Source organism: Callithrix jacchus, chromosome 11 (assembly GCF_049354715.1).
Source record: "Callithrix jacchus isolate 240 chromosome 11, calJac240_pri, whole genome shotgun sequence".
NCBI classification, from domain to species: domain Eukaryota; kingdom Metazoa; phylum Chordata; class Mammalia; order Primates; family Cebidae; genus Callithrix; species Callithrix jacchus.
The window spans coordinates 105,419,351-105,445,495 of NC_133512.1; the positions used below are offsets into that span (position 1 = coordinate 105,419,351).

Here is a 26,145-nt window from a genome sequence, read left to right on the forward strand (position 1 = left end):
GAAAACACTTCCACTTCATTGTGAATTTCTCTCAGCTTAACCACTCTGCAATGTTTACCTAGGGCGTGCGGGTTTATCTTTAAGCATGTAACCTGCTCTCCCATTTTACAAAGTACTTTAAAGCCCTGAAAAATCAAAGCATTTAAAAGTATTAACTATCATTTCTTTCCTAAGCTGAATATCTGGAATTTGATTAAATATTCCTGCTTCCTGCCATCAGTGGGATCTTTCAACTCTAAGTTCTAGAATTGAGGATAAAAGACTTCATCAAAGAAATGGAAAGGATTTTAGAATTCAAAGATTAGGAATAAGTGTAGAGAGTTGTCTTTAAAATCTGCATAGAAGTATAGCCTAAGTGAAACTATAGAGGCATGGAGGTTAACTGGGGTCTGACACAAGACAGTGTTTGAACTTGACTCAACATGCAGTAATAACCCACTATATGTACTGGAGTTGGGTAGAAATAACAAAAGTTGGATGTCAAAAAGAGCATTTCTGGCTGGGTGCAATGGCTCATGCTTGTAATCCCAGCACTTTGGGAGGCCGAAGCAGGTGGATCACTTGAGGTCAGGAGTCCAAGACCAGCCTCACCAACATGGCAAAACCCCATCACCAGTAAAAATACAAAAAATTAGCCAGGCATGGTGGTGTGCACTTATAATCCCAGCTACTCAGGAAACTGAGGCAGGAGAATTGCTTGAACCTGGGAGGCAGAGGTTGCAGTGAGCTGAGATCATGCCATTGCATCACTCCAGCCTGGGCGACAGAGTAAGACTCTGTAGCAAAAAAAAAAAAAAAAAGGCAATTCTAATCCTGCGTGGAATGAAATGAAATGGATGGGAGAAGTGGAATTCAGAAGGGATGCCAGGAGGCACCTAGAGCAACCCAAACATGAGGAAATGATGATCTAGGGGTGGCAGTGAGAAGGGTAATGAAATGCCTCTTCTGGAAAAATACTGTTAAAGAAAAATACATGAAATACTGGCCAAAGGGATTCAAGGGACAAGCCAACCAAAAGTTCTGGTGTTTCTGCCTCAAGAAAAAGAAGCTTAATAGAACTGCTAACAGAAATCTGGTAGCTGGGAAAGAAAAGCAGATTTGCTGAGGAGGTAATGACTCCAGCTGATGTGATAGGAAGGCATTCAGTGAAGATGCCCTCTAACCAGCTGCAAGCCCAGAACTAAAGATCTGAACTAGAGTTAGATAATTGAGTGATCCATGAAGGGGACTCCTAGAGTCCATTCTCTCCAAAAAAGAGTCTCCCAAGAGTACTCAGGGTGTCCGAGTGGTTTTACACATTACTTCCTTCCGTACTAGAAAAGGACTCCCTCCCATAATTGAGAGAATGAAACAACGGTATTCACAACGAAGAATCATCTGCAGAGAAATTTATTCTTTTAGTTCTTTTACATGTAATCTTGGAGGACAGATGATAAGAATGATAAAATTATATGGCAATGGCTTCAACGAAAGAACATTCTGCCTCGCCTGTCTGTTGTGCTTATAACTTCTTCCCACCATTCTCTTCTAGCTATATTTTTTCTAGTATGACATCATACAAACATATCGTTATGCATCATCTCAGCTCTCAACAACAATCTGGATCAGCATACAGCTCTCAGGATTCATAAAACATGCAACAAAATGCCTAAGTTATATCTACTACAAGAAAATGGATCATTGAGAGTGCCATTATTTCTCTTTGGCTGAGCAAAAACCATGCCAATTAACAAATGCCAAGATTATGGAGTAATTCAGTTGGGTATGACATATAAAAAAGCCAAAGATCATTTATTGAGCTGCAATTTTGATACCACAGTTTTTAATGAAAGGTCTTAATAAAGCACCAAAGAAACATTACTGTGGCAGTAACTGAGGTTCACCAATGTCCAATCACAAGATGGAGTGTTGCAGGAGTGTGACAAGTACGGAAGGTGTGACAGTCTAGGTGAGCTTCCAAGTAATTAGTGAGCTGTTGAGTACAGCTCAACTGAGCTACTGAGTAACTAGCACAATATGACAGGGAAAGTAAATGCGTGTGCATCAACTTTCTGTAAATTTGGCATACCAAACATAGGGTATGTGCAAAGTACTTTATGTCATCATAATCAGCTGGACTTCAGCCGTTAATCTAGAAACACTGGCCTAAAGTAAATGCCCAGATATCTGTATAATCTTTAATCTGAGATTAATTACCTTCTTCCTTCCAAAACGTAGCTCTTGAAACTTTGCCCTTATTTAAAATAATGTTTTGTGAATGTGTATGAATTTTTACTGTCACTCTTAGATGAGCTTTGGAAATTCTGAAAGAAGGAGAGACGTACAGGGCAAGAGCAGAGAGAGAAGGAACTAGTAATCATGTAATGTTGCCATATAAAAGACAAATAACCTTTTTAGCAAGTAAGCCCAAAATCTTTCATGTGACACACACACACTAAAAGTTTATTCACTTTTCTGAAATTTGAATTTAGGTGGGAAACTGCCTTTTATTTGCTGAATTTGGCAACCCAACAGAATTTTCCAGGTCTTCCTTTCCCAAAGCTGCACTGTCATACAAGCATGGATGCAGGTTAGTCTGCCCAAACCACTAATGGCTGCAACATAAACAACTCTCTTAAGAGTTACTAATGTAGAAAACCAAAACAAAACAAAACAGAAGCCAAAAAATAAACTATCAAGTTGCAGAAATTCTTAAATGAAAACAAACTTCATAACTCAAACCTTTGTTGGTGGCTGGTCAGGGATGCAATTAATTCGTTCCAATTCATTTACCACTGGACATTCAGCAGAAATAGGAGTGGTACCAGATGTTCCACGATCTGGGGTGCCAGTTGTTTCAGAATGTATGGAACCAGTGGTTCCAGGATGTGGGGTATTAGTTGTCCTAGGATGTGTGGAACCAATTGTACTCCCAGCTGGAGTACCAGTTGTCCCAGGATCTGGGGCTATACCAAAAGGAAACATAGAATGACCATCAGACAAATTTCATTTCACATACATTCAATAGTTCTCAACACCTCCAATTAACTCCACTACTGAGTGGGTGTCAGTCTGATGACCTCGAAATTTGTACATTCACTTTATAAAATGTCACTTTGTTCCTACAGACTGTATTTACCTCTGGTGTATCTCTACATCATGTCCTTCTACTCTCAACTCCCTCCCCTACATATTGTATGCACAAGAGCAAGGACTCCACCTTTAGACTAGAAGCTCATGAAGGTGGGAACCACCCTTCCTTTACTCTAGAAGTCAGTAAACCATGGCCTTCAGGCCAAATTAAGTTGAGTCCTGTTTTATAAACAAAGTATTACTGGAACATTACACACGTGCACATTACACATTATACACATTACATACTCATTTGTTTTTAGCTGTTTTAAGTCATTATGGCAGAGTTTGTATGGCCCACAAAATCTAAAATATTTACTATCCTGTCCTTTACAGTAAAGTCTGCAGACCTCTGATCTGATCCTTTACTTCCAATCTTAGCAGCAAGGGCACACAGAACATGTGCAGTCTAAGTGCCATCCTAGTCACAGTAACTTCAACTTTGCTTGCCAAGTCAACAGCCAATCCCTGAGACAAAGAATGCTTCTGAGCAATGCCATTTTTCTGTAAATGCAAAGTCCTATATGACAAAAGATGTAAAGGGAGCCCACCAGTCTGAAAACTGACAGCTAGGACTTACCTAAGGGCTAGAGAACTTTGATTTCAGATTTAAAAACCACTAAATTAGAAAAGGTATTTTTATTGTATCCTAAAATAAGAGGTGAGCATTCTTAAAGATACTCTGCAATAAATTAATAATGGCATTAAGACAAAACAGTTAGGCTTTTGATTGGTTTTCTTTTCATTGGGGATTTCAAATTCAAATTGTTCCAATGTCTGCATAATGGTTTTAGTTACATCCTCAGAATCACATAATTTTAAGAGTTTAGCAATCTTTGGGATTTTTTTTCTACAAAAAGTATAAATTGTTATGACCAGGGTTGGGGCAGGAGGGGCAGAGAAGCCACAGGTTGACCCTTGATTGCCTGGTTCTCCTAGGAAGTTGCACCTAGATGAATCAGATAAGAAATCATGGATAACAGCATAATCCAGCTCCTTTTGGGGATATAAAAATTCAATAAAAAAACTTTGATTATATGAGCATCTTCATAAGTCCATGAAAAATATGTATTATGAAAAAACTATGTATAAATCTCAAATACTTTTGGTACTAAAATAAACTCACAGTAAATTGTTACAACATGTCTGAATAGGACCTAGCTTGAGGCATTAGAAAAGATAAGATATTAATTTGAAAAAACCACCTAACAGAGCAACATAAATTCTGCCATAATTGAAGCAAGAACAAACATCAAACTCATGGAGAAGCTTGGGTGGAAAAATGGTGAACTCACTGATACTTACAAAAAGTTTATGGGGATGATGCCCCCAAAGAAATCAGCAGTTTACAAAGGAATAACTCACTTTATGAAGGGCCAATATAATATCGAAGATGAAGCCCACAGAAGCAGACCATCCACATCCATTTGTGAAGAAAAAAATTAATTTTGTCGTGCCCTAATGTAGATGACTGACAAATAACAGCAGAAACAATAGTCGAAACTATAGACGTCTAGTTGGTTCCATTTACACAATTCTGACTGAAAAATTAAAGTCGAGCATACTTTCTACTCTACGGGTACCAAAACTGTTGCCCCCATATCAGTTACAAACAAGAGAAGAACCTCAAATGGAAATTTTAAACAACTGAGGATCAAGATCCTGAAGTATTTCTTCCAAGAGTTGTAACAGGAGATGGAATGTGGCTTTACCAGTACGAGCCTGAAGACAAAGCAATGGCTCCCAAGAAGGGAAGGTGGCCCAGTCACAGCAAAAGCAGACCAGTCAAGAACAAAGGTCACGCAACAGTGTTTTGGGATGCTCAAGGCATTTTACTTGAGGGCCGAAGAGCAGTAACATATGCTTATTATGGGAGTGTTTTGAGAAAGTTAGTCAAAGCTTTAGCAGAAAAATGCCCAGGAAAGTTTCACAGAGTCCTTCTCCACCACCACAAAGATCCTGCTCATTTCATCATCAAACAAGGGCAATTTTCCAAGAGTTTCAATGGGAAATCTTTAGGCATCCATCTTATGATTCTTATTTGGCTTCTTTTGACTTATTTTAGTTTCCTAATCTTAAAAAAAATCTATAAAAGATACTCATTTTTTTCAGTTAATAATGTAAAAAGTACTTCAGTAAGAAGGTTAAATTCCTAGGACCCTCAGTTCTTTATGGATAAACTAAATGGCTGGTATCATCTTTTACAAAGTGTCCTTAACTTGATGGAGCTCACATTGAGAAACGAAGTTTATTTTTTTATTTTTATCTATCTTTCTATTTTTATATTTCTGTTTTTCCACAAATTTTTTGAAGTCTCTCACATACTCACTTGCTTGCCTTTCACATGAAGATATTGTTAATTACTATTCTAAGCAGAATTAGAGTCGTTTAATATTTGAAAAATATATTTTAAATGTTAATTATGGAATCCTGCAATGCATTAATTGAGAAATCAACGTATCAGAACTTAAACCTACAATGAATACCTATTGCCCAAAACACATAGAACACACACATATAACAGCCCCCCAACAAACACACACACACACATGAGCATGAAAGCATTACTTTCCTGCCACTGATGAAGGTTTGCTCTAAAAAGAATAATGTATGGAAAGAGCCCCAGAGTTACTCCTTACCTGTTGATTTCAGTGACTCTTTGGCTAAAAGCACGATTAGAACCACACTGATGATAAACAACACAAGCAGAAGAACACTGAGCACAAGCTCCAAAGTAGTAAATTTTTTCGGCTTTTTTCTTGCCATCTCTAAAAAATAAGAGAAAACAAATTTAGATTTGAATTTGATTTACTATATGACTAGTAAATTTTCGATGGAAAAGCTCAAATGTATAGAATCAATACTATAACAAACTTCCCAAGCACCCATTATCTAAATTTAAAAATTATCAACTCATGGCTGATTCATTTTGTCTTTATTCTTGCCCACGTTTCTCCCTACCCCTGAATTATTTTGAAGCAAATCTCAGGTCTCATATCCTTTCATCTGAAAATGCTCAGATTTTCTTCTAGGAATTTTGTAGTTTCAGCTGTTACATTTAAGCCTTTAATTCATCTTGAGTTAATTTTTGTACATGGTGAGAGATAGGGGTCCAATTTCATTCTTCTGCATATGACATTCCAATTTTCCCAGTACCATTTATTGAATAGGGAGTCCTTTCCCCAGTGCGTATTTTCGTGAACAATAGGTTGATTATAAGTATATGGCTTTATTTCTGAGTTCTCCACTTTTTTCTACTGATCTATATGTCTATTTCTACACCAGTACTGTGCTGTTAGGTCACTATCGTCTTTTAGTGCAATTTGAAGTCAGGTAATGCGATACCTCCAGCTTTATTCCTTTTGCTTAGGATTACTTGGGCTACCCAGGCTCTTTTGGGGTTCCATATGAATTTTAGAATTTTTTTTTCTAAACCTGTGAAGAATATTATTGGTAATTTGATGACAAATGCACCGAATCTGTAGATTGCTTTGGGCAGTATGGTCATTTTGATGGTACTGATTCCTCCAAACCTTGAGCATGGGATGTTTTCCAATTTGTGTCATCTACAATTTATTTCATCAGTGTTTTCTAGTTGTCTGTAGAGATCCTTCACCTCCTTGGTCAAATGTGTTATTAGGTATTTTATTTTATTTTTATTGTAAATGGGATTGAGTTCTTGATTTGGTTCTCAGCTTGTTATTGGTATATGGAAATGCTACTAATTTTTGTACATTGATTTTTGCATCCTGAAACTTTATTAAGTCATTTATTAAATCTAGGAGTCTTTTGGAGGGTTTAGAGTTTTCTAGGCGTAAGATTGTATCATCAGTGAACAGAGACAATTTGACTTCCTCTTTTCCAATTTGGATGCCTGTTATTTTCTTTTTTTTTTTTTTTTTTGAGATGGAGTTTTGCTCGTTACCCAGGCTGGAGTGCAATGGCGCGATCTCAGCTCACCGCAACCTCCGCCTCCTGGGTTCAGGCAATTCTCCTGCCTCAACCTTCCAAGTAGCTGGGATTATAGGCACACACCACCGTGCCCAGCTAATTTTTTGTATTTTTAGTAGAGATGGGGTTTCACCATGTTGACCAGGATGGTCTCGATCTCTTGACCTTGTGATCCACCCGCCTCAGCCTCCCAAAGTGCTGGGATTACAGGCTTGAGCCACTGGGCCCGGCCTATTTTCTTCTATTGCCTTATTGCTGTAGCTAGGACTTCCAGTACTATGTTGAATATGAGTGGTGACAATGGGCATCCTTGTCTTATTCCTGTTACTAGGGGAAATGCTTTCAATTGTACTGAATTTTCCCTGTTCAGTATGATTTTGGCTATGGGTTTATCGTATATGGCTTTCATTATTTTGAGGTATAGTCCTTCTATGCCAAGTTTGTTAAGAGTTTTTTCATGAAGGAATGCTGAATTTTATCAGATACTTGGAGGACTGCCTTGTGTTTTCTAGAATAAATTACTCCAATTTTAGTCTTTCTTGCCAGGACTGTCTCCACTATCTCACATCCCAAAGAGCTTCATAAGAAATCCTATAAAATTATACTTTCTTATTAAATTCCATAAAGATTATTAACCTCTCATGCCTGCTATAATTACATTAACTAATAAACCAAAGGGTTATCTTATGGTCGCTGATAAGGAGTTAGAATGCCTATTCGAGTTATGATATCTCCTCTTTGGTGGATGCAATAGTTGTGAGATGTCAGATTGCTCTCTATAACAATATTTCATTTTTCCCAAGTGTTTATTAACACACTATGTTAGACACTATGTAGAATGTGACGACAAATTGCTGGTCAAACTATAAACACCCTATGCTCAATGAAGACTTGGCAACAACTATAAAATTACTCATACCCATTACCCAGCAATTGCATTTATAGAAATTCATCCCATAAATACATTTACACATTTGGGAATATATATATTTTTTTACAAGTGCAATTGTGTTACATGGATTTATATTGCAGAGCGGTGAAGACTGGGCTGTTAGTGTGCCCATCGCCCAAATAGTATACATTGTACCCAACAGGTAGTATTTCACCCCCCTCCCACCCTTCCACCTTTTGGAGTTTCCAGTGTCTGTATGTCCACATATACTCACTGTTTAGCTCTCATATGTAAATGAGAACATGCAGTTTTTTACTTTCTGTTTCTTGGCCATTTCACTCAGGAAAATAGCCTCAGGTCTATCCATGTTGCTATAAAGATATGATTTCATTCTTATGAATGAGTAGTATTCAGTGGTATATATGTACCCAATTGTTAATCCAATCATCTGATGAACACTTGAGATGATTTTATAACTTTGCTACTGGGAAGAGTGTTGTAATAAATACACAAGTGCAGATGTCTTCTTGACAAAATAATTTACTTTTCGTGTATGTAGATACTCAGTAATGGAATTGCTGGATTGAAGGGCAGTTCTAATTTTAGTTCTTTGAGAAATCACCATACCATTTTCTATAGAGGTTGTACTATTTTACATCCCCACTAAAATTGTATAAGCATTCCTGTTTTTCTGCATCCTCCCAGTATGTGCTGGGTTTTTGTTGTTGTTGTTGTTTTATATATATACATATACATATACATATACATATACATATGTGTGTGTGTATATGTATGTATGTATGTGTGTGTGTGTGTATATATATATGCTTTTTTATTGAGTTTTAGGTTTTAGGGTACATGTGAAGAACATGCAAGGTTGTTGCATATAGCCATTCTGACCACTGTAAGATGACATCTCATTTGTGGTTTTAATTTGCATTTCTCTGATGATTAGTGATGTTGAGCATTTGTCCTTAATCTTTGACTATTATTTTTGTATAGGACAAATATCTAATTGTGCAATTTTAATGTTAATGATAATAACGTTTAACAGTAATTGAGCAGATATCCTAAGAGGTTTCCATAATTTGTCAAATGCAATTTTTAAAACAACTGCAAGTTAATTATGGCTACTATCCTCACTTTCAGATGAAAAAAATAAGCTTCGGAAACGTCAAATAACTTTCCTGATGTCATACAGCTGATAAGGAACAAAGCCATAATTTGAACACTGCCCTTTGGACTCCACAGCCAGAGCTTTTAGCCATATTCTATGCTATAATGCCCCACAGTGTACATCAGCTTGGCCTTTCTGTGAGATTGTAGTTTTATCAAATAAAACCACATTAAGTTTACAACCCACACCACTGTTTTAAATTATCTGGGAGACCTAGAAAAAGCTACTGATGTGTCTTATTTGTCACATTTACTCATCATCAAGTTATCCAAGCTGTATCTCTGGAAGAAAGAAATCTGCTTGCAGTTTACTCATTCATGAATTATTTATTAAGTCCCTACAGTGCCAAGCATCCTTTCAAAAACTGTCTATACAACCATGAACAAAACAGATAAAAATCCCTGCCTTCATGAAACGTATGTTCCTGTGGGTAGCAAAAAGAGACAATAAACAAAATAAATAAATATATAGTAGGTTATACTGTATAAGAACTATGGAGAAAAGTTGGGCAGGGGCGAACGAGGAATGTTGGGGTAAGGGTTGCAATTTTAATTAGGTTGGTCAGAAAAAAAATCTTACTGAAATGTAATAATTATTACTATATATATAGGAATGCTTTTACATTGTTGGTGGGAGTGTAAATTAGTTCAACCATTGTGGAAGACAGTGTGGTGATTCCTCAAGGATCTAGAACCAGAAATACAATTTGACCCAACAATCTCATTATTGGATATATACCCAAAAAATTATAAATCATTCTATTATAAAGACACATGTACATATGTTTATTTTAGCACTATTTACAATAGCAAAGACTTGGAACCAATGCGAATGCCCATCAGTGATAGACTGGATAAAGAAAACGTGACATATATACACCATGGAATACTATGTAGCCGTAAAAAAGATTAAGTTAATGTCCTTTTCAGGGACATGGATGAAGCTGGAAGCCATCATTCTCAGCAAACTAACACAGGAACAGAAAACCAAACACCACATGTTATTACTCATAAGTGGGAGCTGAACAGTGAGAACATACAGACACAGGGAGGGGAACATCACACACCAGGGCCTGTCGGGGGATGAAGGGCAAAAGGAAGGAGAGGATTAGGACAAATACCTAATGCATAAGGGCTTAAAACGTAGATGATGGGTTGATAGGTCCAGTAAACCACCACAGCACATGTATACCTATGTAACAAACCTGCCTTTTCTGCACATGTATCCCAGAACTTAAAATAAAATTTTTAAAAAGAGATTGGGCACAGTGGCTCGCACCTGTAATCCCAGCACTTTGGGAGGCCAAGGTGGGTGGATCACCTGAGGTAAGGAGTTCGAGACCAGCCTGCAGTGGGCAGTCACTACTACATAGTGAAACCCTGTCTCTACTAAAAGTACAAAAATTTAACTGGGCATGGTGGCAGGCACCTGTAATCTCAGCTACTCCAGAGGCTGAGGCAAGAGAATCTCTTGAACCCAGGAGGCAGAGGTTGCAGTGAGCCAAGATCACACCATTGCACTCCAGCCTGGGCAACAAGAACGAAACTCCATCTCAAACAAAACAAAAAACAAAAAAACAAGGAAGAATTATTACCATATATATATATATATATATATATATCAGCAAAAATCAATAGAAATGTTTTATTCTTGAATTATTTCATATACGAATAATGTCAAAGCTCATTGTCCTGGCACTGTTATAGTTCTTTAGGCAAAGTAGACAGATAAACCACATGGGGGCCCAAATTACTAAAATGGCTATCTAAATTAATTTGAAAAAACTGGATATTTGTCCTCTTTTCGGTATTATAGCCATTGTTTGATTTGTATATGGAGGTCTAAGCCATTCTTTTAAAATCCTTTGCTAACACAAGGCATGAGATCTAGCGGAAAAGAAGATTCACTGTAGATAGACCAAGAACAGCTTTCAAAGAAGACCCCAGCAAGCCATAGCCATTCATCAAACATTCTGGGCAGGCCGGGCGCAGTGGCTCACACCTGTAATCCCAGCACTTTCAGAAACCAAGGCAGGTGGATCACAAGGTCAAGAGATCGAGACAATCCTGGTCAACATGGTGAAACCTCGTCTCTACTAAAAATACAAAAATTAGCTGGGTGTGGTACAGTGTGCCTATAGTCCCAGCTACTCAGTAGGCTGATGCAGGAGAATTGCTTGAACCCAGGAGGCAGAAGTTGCAATGAGCTGAGATCATGCCACTGCACTCCAGCCTGGCAACAGAGTGAGACTCCATCTCAAAAAAAAAAAATTGCTGGGTAATATTTAGTGGGTTGGTTTATCATGTCCTAGCTGCTTGTGAAGGAAAAAGGTAGTTAATAAATGGCTTTTTTCTTGCAAGTCTGATCACATCCAAAGTGAGAAATCTAAGAGTCAGCTCTGACCCTAACCAGCTGTGTAACCTTGGAAAAACCGCTTAACCCCTTTGGGACTTAGTTTCCCCATCTGATCTGCAAAAGAATCATCTCCAGGAGACAGCCAACTCCTCCTTTAGCCCAGCACCAAGGTGTACAAAGGCTTATATTTCTCATGACATTCCACAGCTCCCACCTGAACCAATTTTAAATGGAAAATTTCTTCTTCTACTTCTATTCCATGCTTATAGAACAATTTTTATAGTAATTTTGTTAGCTCATTAAAACTTATTTGTGAGGGAATGCCCGATAATAAAAAATAATCATTGACATCTTGTGAAAGTGTGAGTGAAATAGCAATTAACTGTCTTAAATTTAGTACACCACTTCATTTGGTCCCTGGTAGCACAGGGACCTACCCAGTACAACAAACCAAAGACTTCCTCCATCTCACCCTGCTTTGCACACCTACAGACATATACTTACTGTCCCACACCAAGACACAGACTGTAGACAGTTTGGACATTGGGAGGTCCTCCTCGCCCAGCAAAGCCACTCATCAGATCCTGCATCAAGAACCTACTGATATCCTTTTTTAGGGAGACCCATGGGAATTAGTCTCAACTTCTCTCTCTTTCCCCAAGAGTAACTCTCCTCTGTAACCAGTCAGAAGAGAAATGAATACATGTGTCTAGCTAGACTCTAGCAACTAGTAAGGGTCCAACTGTTTTTTTTTTTAATTTTAAGTTTTAGCAGTGAGGGCCAACAATAATCCATCATCACCTCCTCTTCCCATGGGCACTTCCATTCTACTCCACACATGACTGCCAGGACGAATACCCTACCTTTCTCTTTATGACCTCCTTCCAGATTCTGCAGGAAGTCTCCCCTACCCTCAATGCACACCACCTCATAAATGCATCCCAATATTTTACACACACATGCCCTCAGACTATTCCCTAAAATTATTCGGCAATTGATCAACAGAGGCACCAAACTCATTAGCATAGTGATAGAGTTCTCAGTTTTCTGACTATAATTGGTTCTCCAATGGCCTTTTCTCAATCACAACTTCATATCCTTTCAGAAGGAATATCTCAAAATGCTCTAATCTCACTCCCAGATTCTAATTCCTTTTATTCATTTCCCTTACCTCATTTCCAGAATCTGAATTCCTGCCTGCTACCTCAACCTATTAAATAATTCATCACACCTCACACAGAAACACACACAAACACACAGGTTTTGCTACAATCAGGCTTACAGATCCAGCCTTAGTTCAGAGGAAGATACACACACTAGGAAAAAAAGATAAATGAGAAGAATTTTGCTCCATGTGTGTGCATGTGCATAATTTTTGATTTATTGTTTGTATTATCTTTGTCTGTGTTTAACAAATTAACAAGGGTCTTTTGACTAAAAGAGATCCATACAAATTCACACACACTTGTAGACACACATAAATGAACCCAAGGTTCACAAACATACCTCATTACCTCCTGGAGCCGCTCCCTCTCTGTCTGAAGGATGGCTTAGCAATAAAAGCAGAGGAGCACAGTCCACCAAAGCAACCAAAGCCCTGGTAACTATTTACTTACCTATCAAGGAAATGTTAATGGCTTTCAAATGCAAATGAATGTCCAGATTTATTTCCAGGATTAGAATTTTTAGTTAATTAGTAATCATGGTCTTGCTCTAAGGACATCCCTAAGACTTTGGAAGGAAAAGCCACCCCTCATGACCCACTCCATCCCCTCCAGGTACTGAATGTTTATTATGTGGTGGAGATACTCAGTATGCCTGGTAAGAGAACACGGACACAATTTGTAAATTTGTAGATGATAAAAGCAAAAAGTAAAAAAAGACCAGTAAAAGTGCCCTGGTCTCCTGCAGTGACTCCTAATTTCTCAGGAACCCAATGACGTTTAGTAGCACAATCTGATGATTGTGATGAAAGGAAATTGTTTTAAAAATAGTTTTCTTCTTTCTTGCCACTAAAAAAAAGAGTGTCCTTAAGCTTGTTTGCAGTATGGAAATCCTTTAACAGTCTGGTTACTCTTGAACTGCCTCTGCAGAATTGTAAATAAGAGAAATCTAACATGACTGACTCCATCTTGCTTCTAGCCTCCCAGACTAAATTGGGTTTTCTGAGGCGGGTAGGGGGGGTTGTGTGGTTGGCTTTTCGCTTATTCTAGTACAAAGGCCAAGATAACTATGAGAGGGATTTAGTTTATAGTTAAACTTGGAATCAAGGGAAAATGATCCCCCTTTTGCCTGGAGCTTAAAGCCGCATTCATGAGGCAAGGTTGGAATTACGGCAGGGGCTTAGACTTGGCTAGAGAATAAGCATAGTGGCTCATGCCTGTAATCCCAGCACTTTGGGAGGCCAAGGCAGGTGGATCACGAGGTCAAGAGATCAAGACCATCCTGGTCAACATGGTGAAACCCCGTCTCTACTAAAAATACAAAAAATTAGCTGGGCATGGTGGCGCGTGCCTGTAATCCCAGCTACTCAGGAGGCTGAGGCAGGAGAATTGCCTGAACTCAGGGGGTGGAGGTTGTGGTGAGCCGAGATCGCGCCATTGCACTCCAGCCTGGGTAACAAGAGTCAGGAGGCTGAGGCAGGAGAATCACTTAAACCTGGGAGGCAGAGGTTGCAGTAAGCCAAGATACAAAGAAAATCAATTGCATTGAAATACAGTTATTATAATATTTTTTAAATTACAGTTTGTGCCTCTTTGATGATATACTAACAATAAACCAACATGTGTAACAGCTATTGCAATTTCAAAAACAAGATAAGCATAAAAATATTTTGAGATTGTTTTAAATATATGATGTGAAAGCAACTGTGACCTCTCTTGAAACCAAAAAGTCATAGGTGCTACTAACTCCACTGTAGTTTGCAACCTCACTTTAAATTTCTATTCAAATCAAAGATACGTAAATACTTTCCGCTTCCAAGTTCACAGGCTCTCAGAATTATAGCTACAAACCCCAGCTATTACTAAGTGGACCTTCCTCCAAGAAGGGCAGAGGTCCCCCCTCTGTGATATTCCAAGTGTTACCTGTGAGCCTGTGGTTGCCAGCTTCCAAAGAAATAAGCACAGAAATTGAAGATACGTGTTGAGAGGCTTGCCTTACAATTTGACAGAATTATTTCATGTCATTGATCTTGATAATTTAAAAATGGAACTTATATCTGTATATGCTTGGTTTTTATGCTTTTTTTTAGTAATTTAGTTTTAATTTTACAAAAGCCTCAGTCTGTGATATATCAGAAATTTTTTAAACAATTGCTGTTTTACCACACATAATTTTAAAAGTCCTGCTCAACTACTGCTCTTTCTAGGCATTTGTCTTTATGGACTAGCAAAAAATTGGAAAAAAAGAAACTGCTCCAAGAGACCTAAATTTATAAACCATATATGTCACCTGAAAAATATGCACAAAAGTCACTATCTCTTATCACAGTCATTTCACAGTAGATATAAACAATCAAAATTGAATCAATTTATCTCTTTTGAAAAGTTTACTTCCTTATCCTTACTTTTCTTACTTCACCAACCATCAGTGAACACTGACCACCATGGAAATACTGACTTACTGTGTTTCTTTGGCATCATGGAATCAAATAATTTAGAGCTAAAAGAGGAAAGAAAGGAAGACTGACATGCATGGAGGCTGGCTGAGTGCCAAGACCTTGGGTCTGGAGCAGGGGCTCATACCTATAATCCTAGCACTTCGGGAAGCCAAGACAAGATCATTTGAACCCAGGAGTTCAAGGCCAGCCTAGGAAACACGAGGAGAACCTGTCTCTACAAAAAATAAAAATATCAGCTGGGTGTGGTGGCCCACACCTGGAGTCCCAGCTACTTGAGAGGCTGAAGTGGGAGGATCACCTGAGCCTGGAGGACAAGGCTGCAGTGAGTTATGATCATGCCACTGCAGTCCAGCTTGGGTAACAGAGTGAGGGCCTACCTCAATAAAAATGAACAAAAACAAGACCTTTGCCTAAATGAACTCACTGATGTTCCCAATGGTCCCAAGGCAGCCAGTGTCTAATCCAAATGCACATCTACCAAGCTCCTAGGACATGTGAGTTGAATTGTTTGGTATTGCCCTTAAAGAACTTTAAAAATCACTAACCACAGCCTCCTTGTTTTACAGAAGAGGAAGTTGAGACCCATGAATATGAGGTTTGTGTGAGTGGTGACTCAGAGTTCCAGATCCGAACGGGCCAGACTGAATGCAAAGCCCAGGTCTGCTTATTAGCTGGGGGAGCTTAAACAACTAAGTTTCTGATCCTTTAACTTAAATGAAGATTAAGGTACCTATCCAATAAATTTATAAACTAGACAAAATAATGTGAGTTTAAAAACTTGATGTTACTTAGTAAATACTCAGTAAGTGTCAGTTACAATTATTATGATTATTATGTATTTGCCACAGCTGTGACAAGAGCTCAGACCCTGAATCCCCAATCCAAGGCCCATTCAAACATGCCAGTCTCTCATTCCACCCTCAATCAGAATTCTGAACACAGCAGGTAGTCATTTGTGAGGGTTCAGTCAGGATGGTTGGAAAGATTGTAAAATTATTGAACATAATCACAAACCTTCTTAGAAGGCGGAGAAGTTTGAGTAGTTTCAGTAGAAGTTTCAGCTGAAGGCAGACTAATCCCCTTTACCTGTAGTTGATAAAGAAAAGCAAATAACTAGGGAATGTGGGAGAGATTATCTGAATGCTGGAGAGGCTGTGGAGAAACAGGAATGTTTTTACACTGTTGGTGGGAGTGTAAATTAGTTCAACCATTGTGGAAAACAGTGTGGTGATTCCTCCAGGATCTAGAAATAGAAAAAACATTTGACCCAGCAATCCCATTACTGGGTATATACCCAAAGTATTATAAATCATTCTATTATAAAGACACATACACATATATGTTTATTGCAGCACTATTAACAATAGCAAAGACTTGGAACCAACCCAAATGCCCATCAATAAGAGACTGGATAAAGAAAATGTGGCACATATGCACCATGGAATACTATGCAGCCATAAAAAAGGATGCATTCATGTCCTTTACAGGGACATGGGTGAAGCTGGAAACCATCATTCTCAGCAAACTGACACAAGAACAGAAAACCAAACACCGCATGCTCTCACTCATAAGTGGATGTTGAACAATGAGAACACATGGACACAGGGAGTGAAACGTCACACACCTGGGCCTGTCAGGGGGTGGGGGGCTAGGGGAGGGATATCAGGGGGTGTGGGGGACAGGAAAGAGATAGCATTAGGTGAAATACCTAATGTAGATGACGAGGTGATGGATGCAGCAAACCACCATGGCACACGTATACCTATGTAACAAACCTGCATGTTCTGCACATGTACCCCAGAATTTAAAGCATGATTTAAAAAAAAAAACAGTATATTGTTCTGTTTTATAGGTGTGCATTCCCCAAAGTGCTCAGAGTAGTACTAGCCACTCCTTAAGTCTCCGCCCACAATTTCCTCAAACTCCCTGTCAAAGCCAGAACCACATGAAGAGCCCATTCTGACTGCTGAGTCCAGAAGGGACAGATGAGATCCAGTGTGCATTCTTCATCCTCCTACATGGAACATGAGTTCATGTGTTCTCCCTTCCTGGAATAAAATCCTTATAGAAAATAATAATTTTATCTGTGTGGATTTTACCAATAATTAGCTGTGGGTGGAGTAGGTGTCCCTAAAAGTATCCCTTTAGTTTGAAATTGTCAAATATAAGATTTCATTCAAGATAAATCATTTTTTGGAGAGTATTTTCATGTTTCCAGATGACTGAATATAAAAATTGGGGGAATTTTTCATAAAAACTGAGGAATTTTGGAAAATTTGGAGAATGCACTTTAGGGATTCGCAGCCCCAGTCCAGCTGCAGGAGGATCACTTGAGCCCAGGAGTTTGAGGCTGCAGGGAGCTATAATAGCACCACTGCACTGCAGCTGGGCAACACAGCAAGACCCTGTCTCTAATTTAAAAAAAAAAAGAAAAAAGAGAAAAGAAGGAAGAAAATGGAGTTTCAAATCAAACTAGGCTGGGCTTAAATATGAAGTCCTCTACTTACTTTCTGCAGAACTTGGACAGTCATTTAAATTTTCTGAAGCTCAACTGCCTTGTCTGGAAATTGGGGATGATCATGTGTACTTCATGGTGTTATTTTGAGCCTATGCTGACATAAGTACCTGACATCCAAAGTCAGTTTCCCAACTCCTTCTCAACCAGTCTTTTCTGAAAATGAAATAATATCCAGCAAGCAGTATCATTAGCTTAAACTCTATTAAGAACTGCTCCTCCAATGCCTCAACCCTTAGGAATAGCCACAGTGAACAGTGAACACATCCCACACTGAACTGATTCCACAGGCCAGTGAGAAAAACCACTACTACAAGACTGACACACACACTCTCACTCTCTCTCTCTCTCTCATATTCACACACATACACACACACTCACAAGCACATGACATTTACACCCCCTCCCTATCAAAATAATTTCTCAGTCTCCATAGCCTATAAACTTTAAATTTTACCTGTTTTTATTGTAGCCAAGTTGTTTTCTTTCTTTTGTCCTATATAAAAGCCCTTTACATCACATGCCACCTGCAAAGGGAAGAAAATGAATGGGTTGGAGTAGGAGTAATGTATCTGCCCAGAAATGTTCAGAGGAAGGTGAGGACATTACAGCATTTCCTTGTCTTGTGAAATGTCTATTACTTAGCAGCTTTACACTGCCTTCTATTCCTTTCCTCTCTACCACCACAGAACACATGCACACATAGGTATGAGTACAGAGAGAATTTTAGGAATAACACAATATCTAGTATTCACATAAAACTTTACATTTGGCTGGCGAGGTGGCTCATACCTGTAATCCCAGCACTTTGGGAGAGTGAGGTGGGCGGATCACAAAGTCAGGGATTTGAGACCAGCCTGGCCAACACAGTGAAACCCCATCTCTACTAAAAATACAAAAATTAGCTGGGCATGGTGGCGGGTACCTGTAATCCCTGCTACTCAGGAGGCTGAGACAGGAGAATCCCTTGAACTCGGGAGGCAAAGATTGCAGTGAACCAAGATCACGCCACTGCATTCTAGCCTGGGCAACAGAGCAAGCTTCTGTCTAAAAATAAATAAATAAAATTTTACATTGTGGGATACTTTGCAGTTTTCAGAATACCTTTTTAAAATTTATTTTATTGTTTTAGACAGTCCTGCTCTGTCGCCCAGGCTAAATAAAGTGCAGCGGTGCAATCTCAGCTCACTGCACCCCCCTCCCCCTCCCCCTCCCCCTCCCCCTTCTCCTCCTTCTCCTCTTCCTCCTCCTCCTCCTCCTCCTCTTCCTCCTCCTCCTCCTCCTCCGTTCGAGCAATTCTCCCACCTCAGCCTCCTGAGTAGCTGGGATTACAGGCCTGTACCACCACACCCAGCTAATTTTTGTATTTTTAGTAGAGACAGGCTAGTTTTGAACTCCTCCTCAGGTCATCCACCCACCTTGACCTTCTAAAGTATGGAAACCAAAGGTGTGAGCCACTGCACCCAGCCCCAGAGTACTTTAATCTGTACTATCTCATTGATTACAACAATCTTTTAAGATAGGGCAGGTATTTTTAATGCCCACGTATAAATGAGGAAATAGATACTAAGAGGAATGAGTTGCTAAAGGTCACTCATATAGTGATGGAGTTCAACTCACACTAATTTAATTTCAATCCAGGAATTCAATGTTCATAGGATTTGAAATCAGTAAATATGGAAAATGGTTTTTTCAGACTTAATGTTTGTTCATTCATTCAACAAATTCAAAGAGGATTTCCCACCAAGTCTCCCACATGGGAATCCCTCAAATCCTATCAGTTGTCAAATTCTACCATCCTTACCTCAGAGTTGGCTATTTCTTTTTACACTCAAATCTTGGTCTAGAAACCCCCATCATTTCCTCCCTGGCCACCTCCCCTGTGCCTCACTGACACATGCATGGTCCACTTCTGCGAAGGAAGCTCAACATCACCCCAACCCTTTGATCATAGCTGAGTGAACCAGTACTCAACAGATGACCCAACCCCGTCCAGACGGATTCGCCCTCCCAAAAATGTGGATTTGAGACACATTTTTGGGAGTGTCACAAAATGGTCCCTGCTAGCCCTGCTATGACAGGCTCAGGTTGTCTTCCATTGCCCAGTATAAATAACTATCTCCATCAAAAATGTCTAATCATAATCCAACCAATAAGCAAAAAGTTATTCTCCTGTGATCTGCATTTTTCTGGCTTTTACAACCACCTGCAAGTGTAGAACCTCCAAATCCCCACAAAGTCCCTCCCAATTGATTGGCATCCCCATTGAATTTTGTTTTTTAGATGAGGATACATGTACCCTAGGAGGTATGTGGTGGCATACTGAGAAGTTCATAATGCATTTTCTTGGAAGTTCCATTTTAGTTCAAGATCATTGGAAAATAGTAAGTCACTTCAATCAATATTTTGAATTGCTAAAATTGTGGCAGTATAATGTAATAGTATGAAAATGTATATACAATTGTTTTGCAACATCAAACACTAAATTCTACAAAAATTTTCCCCTATAATGAGCCACTGGTAGGTATGTTTCCCTTCAGTCCCCTACCCCAAGGGAAAAATGTGAAAAGAATGCCATAGGAAATGTCTTAAATTCACAAACAATGTCTCATGGCCAGGTATAGTCTCTGTCATGTTTGCTGTCTTCTCTGGTTCAGCATTCTTCCTCCAGGTACCTCCCCTCTCCTAGTCTGCTTGCTGGGAATTGCCATGTCCACATTGCCTCTGGGTATGGCCTGAGCAACCCTGTCTGCAGAAGGAAGGAGCCGCCTCTGAGTGCCAGTGCCACACATATTCTCTTATGTGAAATCTGCCAGGAAGAAGCACAAAAAGGCTGTCATCCAATGGCTTACAACTCTGTCAGCTTTTACCTAAAACCACCTTACCTTTAGCTCATGTTTGTAAACCAAACAAAACTTAAAGAGGGGTCCAGAGGTCCCTCAGAAGGAATCCCCACCCACAGATCCCTGCTGAGAAAAGTGATCTTATGTCCCTAATCACAAGATTCCATGCTGGCATTAAAGATCCCAGGACGGCCGGGCTCAGTGGCTCACGCCTGTAATCCCAGCACTTTGGGAGGCCGAGGTGGGTGGATCACGAGGTCAAGAGATTGAGACCATCCTGGTCAACATGGTGAAACCCCTTCTCTACTAAAAATACAAAAAATCAGCTGGGCATGGTGGCGTGTGCCTGTAATCCCAGCTACTTAGGAGGCTGAGGCAGGAGAATTGCCTGAACCCAGGAGGCAGAGTTTGCGGTGAGCCGAGATCACGCCATTGCACTCAAGCCTGAGTAACAAGAGCGAAACTCTGTCTCAATTAAAAAAAAAAAAAAAAAGATGCCAGGACAGGCCGTGCACAGTGGCTCCTGCCTGGAATCTCAGCACTTCGGGAGGCCAAGGAAGGTGGATCACAAGGTCAGAAGACTGAGACCATCCTGGTCAACACGGTGAAACCCATCTCTACTAAAAATACAAAAAATTAGTGTTACGTGCCTGTAATCCCACTACTCCAGAGGCTGAGGCAGGAGAATCACTTGAACTAAGGAGGCGGCGGTTGCAGTGAGCTGAGATTGCACCACTGCACTCCAGCCTGGGTGACGTGAGTGAGACTCCCTCTCAAAAAAAAAAGGAAAGAAAGAAAAAAAAAAAAAAAAAAAATATATATATATATGCTGGGACCAGGGATGGGCACCTAACCCAAAGACAGCCAATCCTGAAACTGGCCTACAGCTCAGGAAGTGTCCCACTGGGTGACCCACTCAACCACTCAGATTCTCTTTTTCAGTGTAAGACACAGAGAGAATTGCTAGCAGGATCAATTAGTAGCAAGAACAAAATGAAAAAATAGAAAAACAGAAATAAAAATTGTGTGAGAGAATCTTTAACCACATGTCCTCATACCATTACCACTCTGCCAACCTCCCTGTAACAAATATGTGTGGACAAAAACAATATGCCTTAAAATGCAGGGAGTAAAGACAGCTTTTCTGCGGTTTCCTCTGCGGCACTTCTTGTTTCCTACCTCTTCTTGACAAGCAAACATAGACCAGAAGCAGGCTGCCCTTCTCTCTATTCCACCCTCGGCTTCACATGCTTAGATGGGCAATTAGACCCAAGATCCTTCCTGCAAGCAAGTTTGCTCTTCTTTCTCTCTTTCTCCAAATAAGTAAGTAATCTATCTCTCTAACACTCACTCTCTCTCACTCTCCATCCCTCTTACTTCTCCTCTCCCTCTCTCCACTCTTGCACATTCTGGTCCCGAGGTATAGGTTTCATATTGGATAAGTTAGTAATTGCATTCAGCTTCAAATAATAATGTTCTAAGCACTGTGGCTTAAGGACATGAGAGTTTCCCATTAACAAGTAATGATAAGGCTGGAAGAGAGTAGTTGCTGGTATAGTTTCAGCCATCAAGGATTTCAGAGTGAAAGCTTTGATTATCTTGGCTTTTCCCTTACGGTTAGAGTCCAACAATACATTCAAGTTCAGACACAGAAAAAGGGAAAGGCAACAAGGGCTTTCTAAGAAATTCCATCCATTTGGACATTCCTATTTGAAAGAAGGATGAGATTTGTAGTTTTTTAAGTTAGAAATCCTGACCTGCCAAAGAAACACAGAAGTTCCATTGATAATGGAGAGAATACTGCATGGGCAATCAATTGGTAGTATCTACCCTGGAAAGAATGGCAAGTTTGATATGTGGATTCTACCTGGGCCTACTGCTTGCTTCAACCCAATGGTACCAGGGCTTTGCAGCAAGAGCTGTTGGGTGCTGCTGTCACCTTTAAAAGAGTAATACCTATGTTACACGCCCTTTCATTGCTGTTCTTCTCATGTCACAGGAATAACAGGAAGAGCTGGATTTCAGAATTCCTGGGACTCTTGGCATCATACCAGCTAAAAGCATCAAAGCCCTTCTTCAATTTCTAACAAGAGTCTGAATCTCACAGTGGAACATTCAAGTGAATGGCAATTAACTCCTACTGCTAAAAAAAAAAAAAAAAAGCAACATGGATCCTGAATAAAGTTTCACACCCAAGTGATGTTTAATCTCTGCAAAGTACGGCTTATTGCTGAAGTCCTGGAAAATCTCTCTCTGTATATCCCAGTAGTTGTCAAACATGAGTGTGCATCAGAATCACCTGAAGGGCTTGTTAGAACACAGAATCATGAACACCTTCAGAGCTGTTTATTCAATAGGTCAGGGGCCTTGCATTTCTAACAAGTTCCCTGGTGATCCTGATCTCCCTAGTGTGGGGTACCTTAAACCTCAAGAACTATTGATGTAGCTTATAAAAATCCATATTACTGGAGCTCACCTGAATGAATCTTGACTGCTTGCAGCCAAAAGGGCCTACTTCATAAACTGTTCTTTGGATTCAGACAGAAGTCCTTAGAACTGGGACAGAGGTCAAGGCCTCATGGCAAACACCATGTTCCCTAGAACAAGAGACTTCCTACACTTTGGTGCCTACAGTGTTGTTACTGGATCATTTCACTACCTAATTTTTTCTTCTCTTAGGATGGGTGCTCTCCAGAATGGTTACACAATGCAGACTTTGATCTTCAGTGCAGAAAACACGTTAGACCCCCAGGAGGCCAGACGTGGTGACTCACATCAGTTATCCCAGCACTTTGGAAGGCTGAGGCGGGCAGATAGCTTGAGCTCAGGAGTTTGAGATCAGCCTGGGCAACATGATGAAACCCTGCCTCTACAAAAAAACACAAAAATTAGCTGGACATAGAGGCATGTGCCTGTAGTCCCAGGTACTTTGGAGGCTGAGGTGGGAAGATGGCTTGAGACAAAAGTTGTAGTGAGCTGAGATCACACCACTGCACTCTAGCCTGAGCAGCAGAGTAAAGACCCTGTCTCATAAAAAAACATAAATAATATAAAAAGAATCCAGGAGTGAATTCATCTGGCTTTAAGCAGGACCAACATACCTACATTAATAAGAAAGCAAGGTTGGTCAAACCATTACTTTGGATTTAAAGTGAATGCCCAAACAAATGAACAAAAATCTAATTATTTGCCATATACAATAAGGAGTGAAAAAGAACAATACATACTCCCTGCTCAGTATAACTGAGGATACACATGTAAACAAACACATATTTTAATAAACATGGTAAGTGCTACAGTTGTGCTAGGGAAAAAGTATAATGGAAGCAAAGGAGATACAGGAAGCCTGCAGGAAGGGAGTAAAGGAAGACATCATCCCAGATCCACCTGAAAAAATTCCGAGGAATTTCCTTTTATGCTCCAGGGCTCTAACTTACTAATAGCTATGTTAACCTGTTGCAAAGATCTACATGTTCTTTAAACGAACCTAGCGAGGTTTTCCCCCACTCCTTTCCCTTACCAGAACAGTGGCCTCCTGAGGTGGAAACCTATCCAGGCTCAATTTTTCTCTCTCCTGGGAATGGAATGAGCTATCACCCGCTTCCCTTCGTCACCCTGAGGGAATACACAAGAGCAAATGCATTCCCCCTGCCCACGGAAAAAAAAGAAAGTAAAGAAAAAAGCTCAAATAGGGTCGAGGATGGAAAAAAAATGTTACCAGGCATCTTATCAAAGGAAGGGTATCTGCTCCAGCCTGAAACCTAGATTGGGAGTTAGGCTTAGAGAAAGGAGCGTCAAAGGTGAAATCAGAATACCTGTGGTTGGAATCCCAGCTCCTCGCTAGTTTACCTTGGCCAAGATATTTAACTATTTAACCTTCCCGAAACCACTTTCTCATCACAGTGGAAGTATCATTACATTCTTCGCAGGGCAACTGTGAGAATCAAGGAAATTCAACCTATCATAACGCAGTAAATGGAGTCTAAAATTTCAATTGCGTGAGATATGGGACCACGTTACTATTCAAGTGGCTGAAGTGAGGATGAACCGCGATTCTTGACAGGAATTCCGGGCCTCGCAGTGGTCTGGCGCCACCTGGTGGGAGCTGTTAAATAGCGATCGGAAGACTCGGTCCTGGGGGAGCTGGAACGTCATGTAAAAGCTGAAGTCCATTGCTTTGCCTGATTATTTGGGGAGATTGGAGGTGCAGAGACTCCTCCTAGGTCTCCCCGCGTCCTGGGGGCAAGTTGTTCTTTCTCACCTGTCTTGCTGGCCTAGGAATTCGGGCAGCGGGAGAACGGGAGAGAGCCAATCACGGGGGAGGACGGGAGATACCCAATCACGGACGGGGAGGAGGGGGAAGAACCGGAGATAGCCAATCATGGGGTGGGGGTGCGGGAACTAGCGAATCACGGGGTGGGGAAGGACAGGAGATCCTATCTCCTGTAGCCAATTACGGGGCCGGGGGAAATGGTAGCTAGCCAATCACAGTCACTTTATATTATAATCACACAATAGTGGAAGCAGTTGCCCTGGCCCTGAGCCCAGCCTCACCTGCAGTCTCACCTGTGGCTACAAGCCAGCCACGAGGGCCTCCCCTCTCCGCGTGAAAGCACCAAGCTCCTTCCTGCCTCATCACCTTTCTGAGTGCCATTTCATGTTTTGAGTTCTGTCCATTATGGTCACTGCCTGTATTTCCTAATGATACTACCCCAATCGTCTGTTTCCTGTCCATTGTTTCTCCTCCAACATTGTTTCTTTCAGTTAACTCTGCAATCTGAAGTCATCTAGTGGCGTTTTTCCCCTAAAGTAAGATATGACTTCCTTTAAGCTTTATGGTTTTACCTTAAGGCTCTGCTGTTTCAGTTCCTCGAATACCCCTTTGTTTACCAGTGTGTCCTCAGTGCCCATTAAAACAGCTGGAATATATTTTGTTCTTAATAAAGATATATTGGTATGTCCATTTCTCTAGTCATTGGAAACATCTAAGCAAGGTATTTTAAGGGAATGAGGTTTGAAATTACTAGTAATAGTGTTCTTCTGTCAAGCTGATGAAGTTTTAAAACAATCAATCCAAAGAATGTAATTCCAGTCTCCAAAAATAAGTGGCAGTAAAAGTCTAAACACAAGTTTACATAGGTTAAGAATTTTTAACAGGTTTAGTTGCAAAATCCAGAGACTAAAGTTTTTTTATTACATCTGATTAACTTTGTATTCCTACCACTGCTCTTACTAGCATTGCAGTTGACTCTATTGTTTTTAGTTTCCTGAGTAAACCATTTTTAAAAAATAGCCAATTGCTAAGGACTATCTACAAAGAAGATTGTTTAGGTAACAATGTGTGTACCTAAGTCAAATGGAGGGGAGTATCAATGAAGGTTTGTGTTACCTTTCTCTAAAAGAGCCCTTGATTATTGAAAGATTAAGTTGGGATTTGGTGCTCTAAGAAATAACATAAAGAACTTTATTGTTATATAAAAGGTTATAATCTTGATATAAGTGGCTCTAACTGTACAGTTACATATCTCTGCTTGTGCAGTGGAGCAAGTTTCTACATAGACTTTTTAGGGAAGCAAACATCTTTTCTAAACACCTTTAGTGCAATACCACCACCTGGGGTGGTGAAGGCAAGGAGGAAATTAGCTTCAATTGAAAGGGCAGAACTGCCTGTGTTTGACA

The 26,145-nt window shown here is 40.0% G+C and overlaps 1 protein-coding gene across 2 annotated transcripts in view; it reads right to left on the bottom strand.

The window, feature by feature from the left end:
* The window catches only part of MGAM (maltase-glucoamylase), a 118,808-nt gene extending 100,645 nt beyond the window's left edge, over nucleotides 1–18,163 (bottom strand). The window contains exons 1-5 of one of the 2 annotated variants that reach the window (XM_035254556.3): nucleotides 18,081–18,163; nucleotides 17,616–17,779; nucleotides 16,123–16,194; nucleotides 5,751–5,879; nucleotides 2,722–2,945 (exon numbers count right to left, since the gene is read on the bottom strand). In XM_035254556.3, coding sequence (XP_035110447.3) covers nucleotides 2,722–2,945; nucleotides 5,751–5,877 — 351 coding nt within the window. In that variant the 5' untranslated portion in view covers nucleotides 5,878–5,879; nucleotides 16,123–16,194; nucleotides 17,616–17,779; nucleotides 18,081–18,163. Of the gene's footprint in view, nucleotides 1–2,721; nucleotides 2,946–5,750; nucleotides 5,880–12,992; nucleotides 13,045–16,122; nucleotides 16,195–17,615; nucleotides 17,780–18,080 lie in introns of those variants that run through there. The other variant, XM_035254555.3, reaches the window with a different exon arrangement.
* Between the last annotated feature and the right edge of the window lie 7,982 nt (nucleotides 18,164–26,145).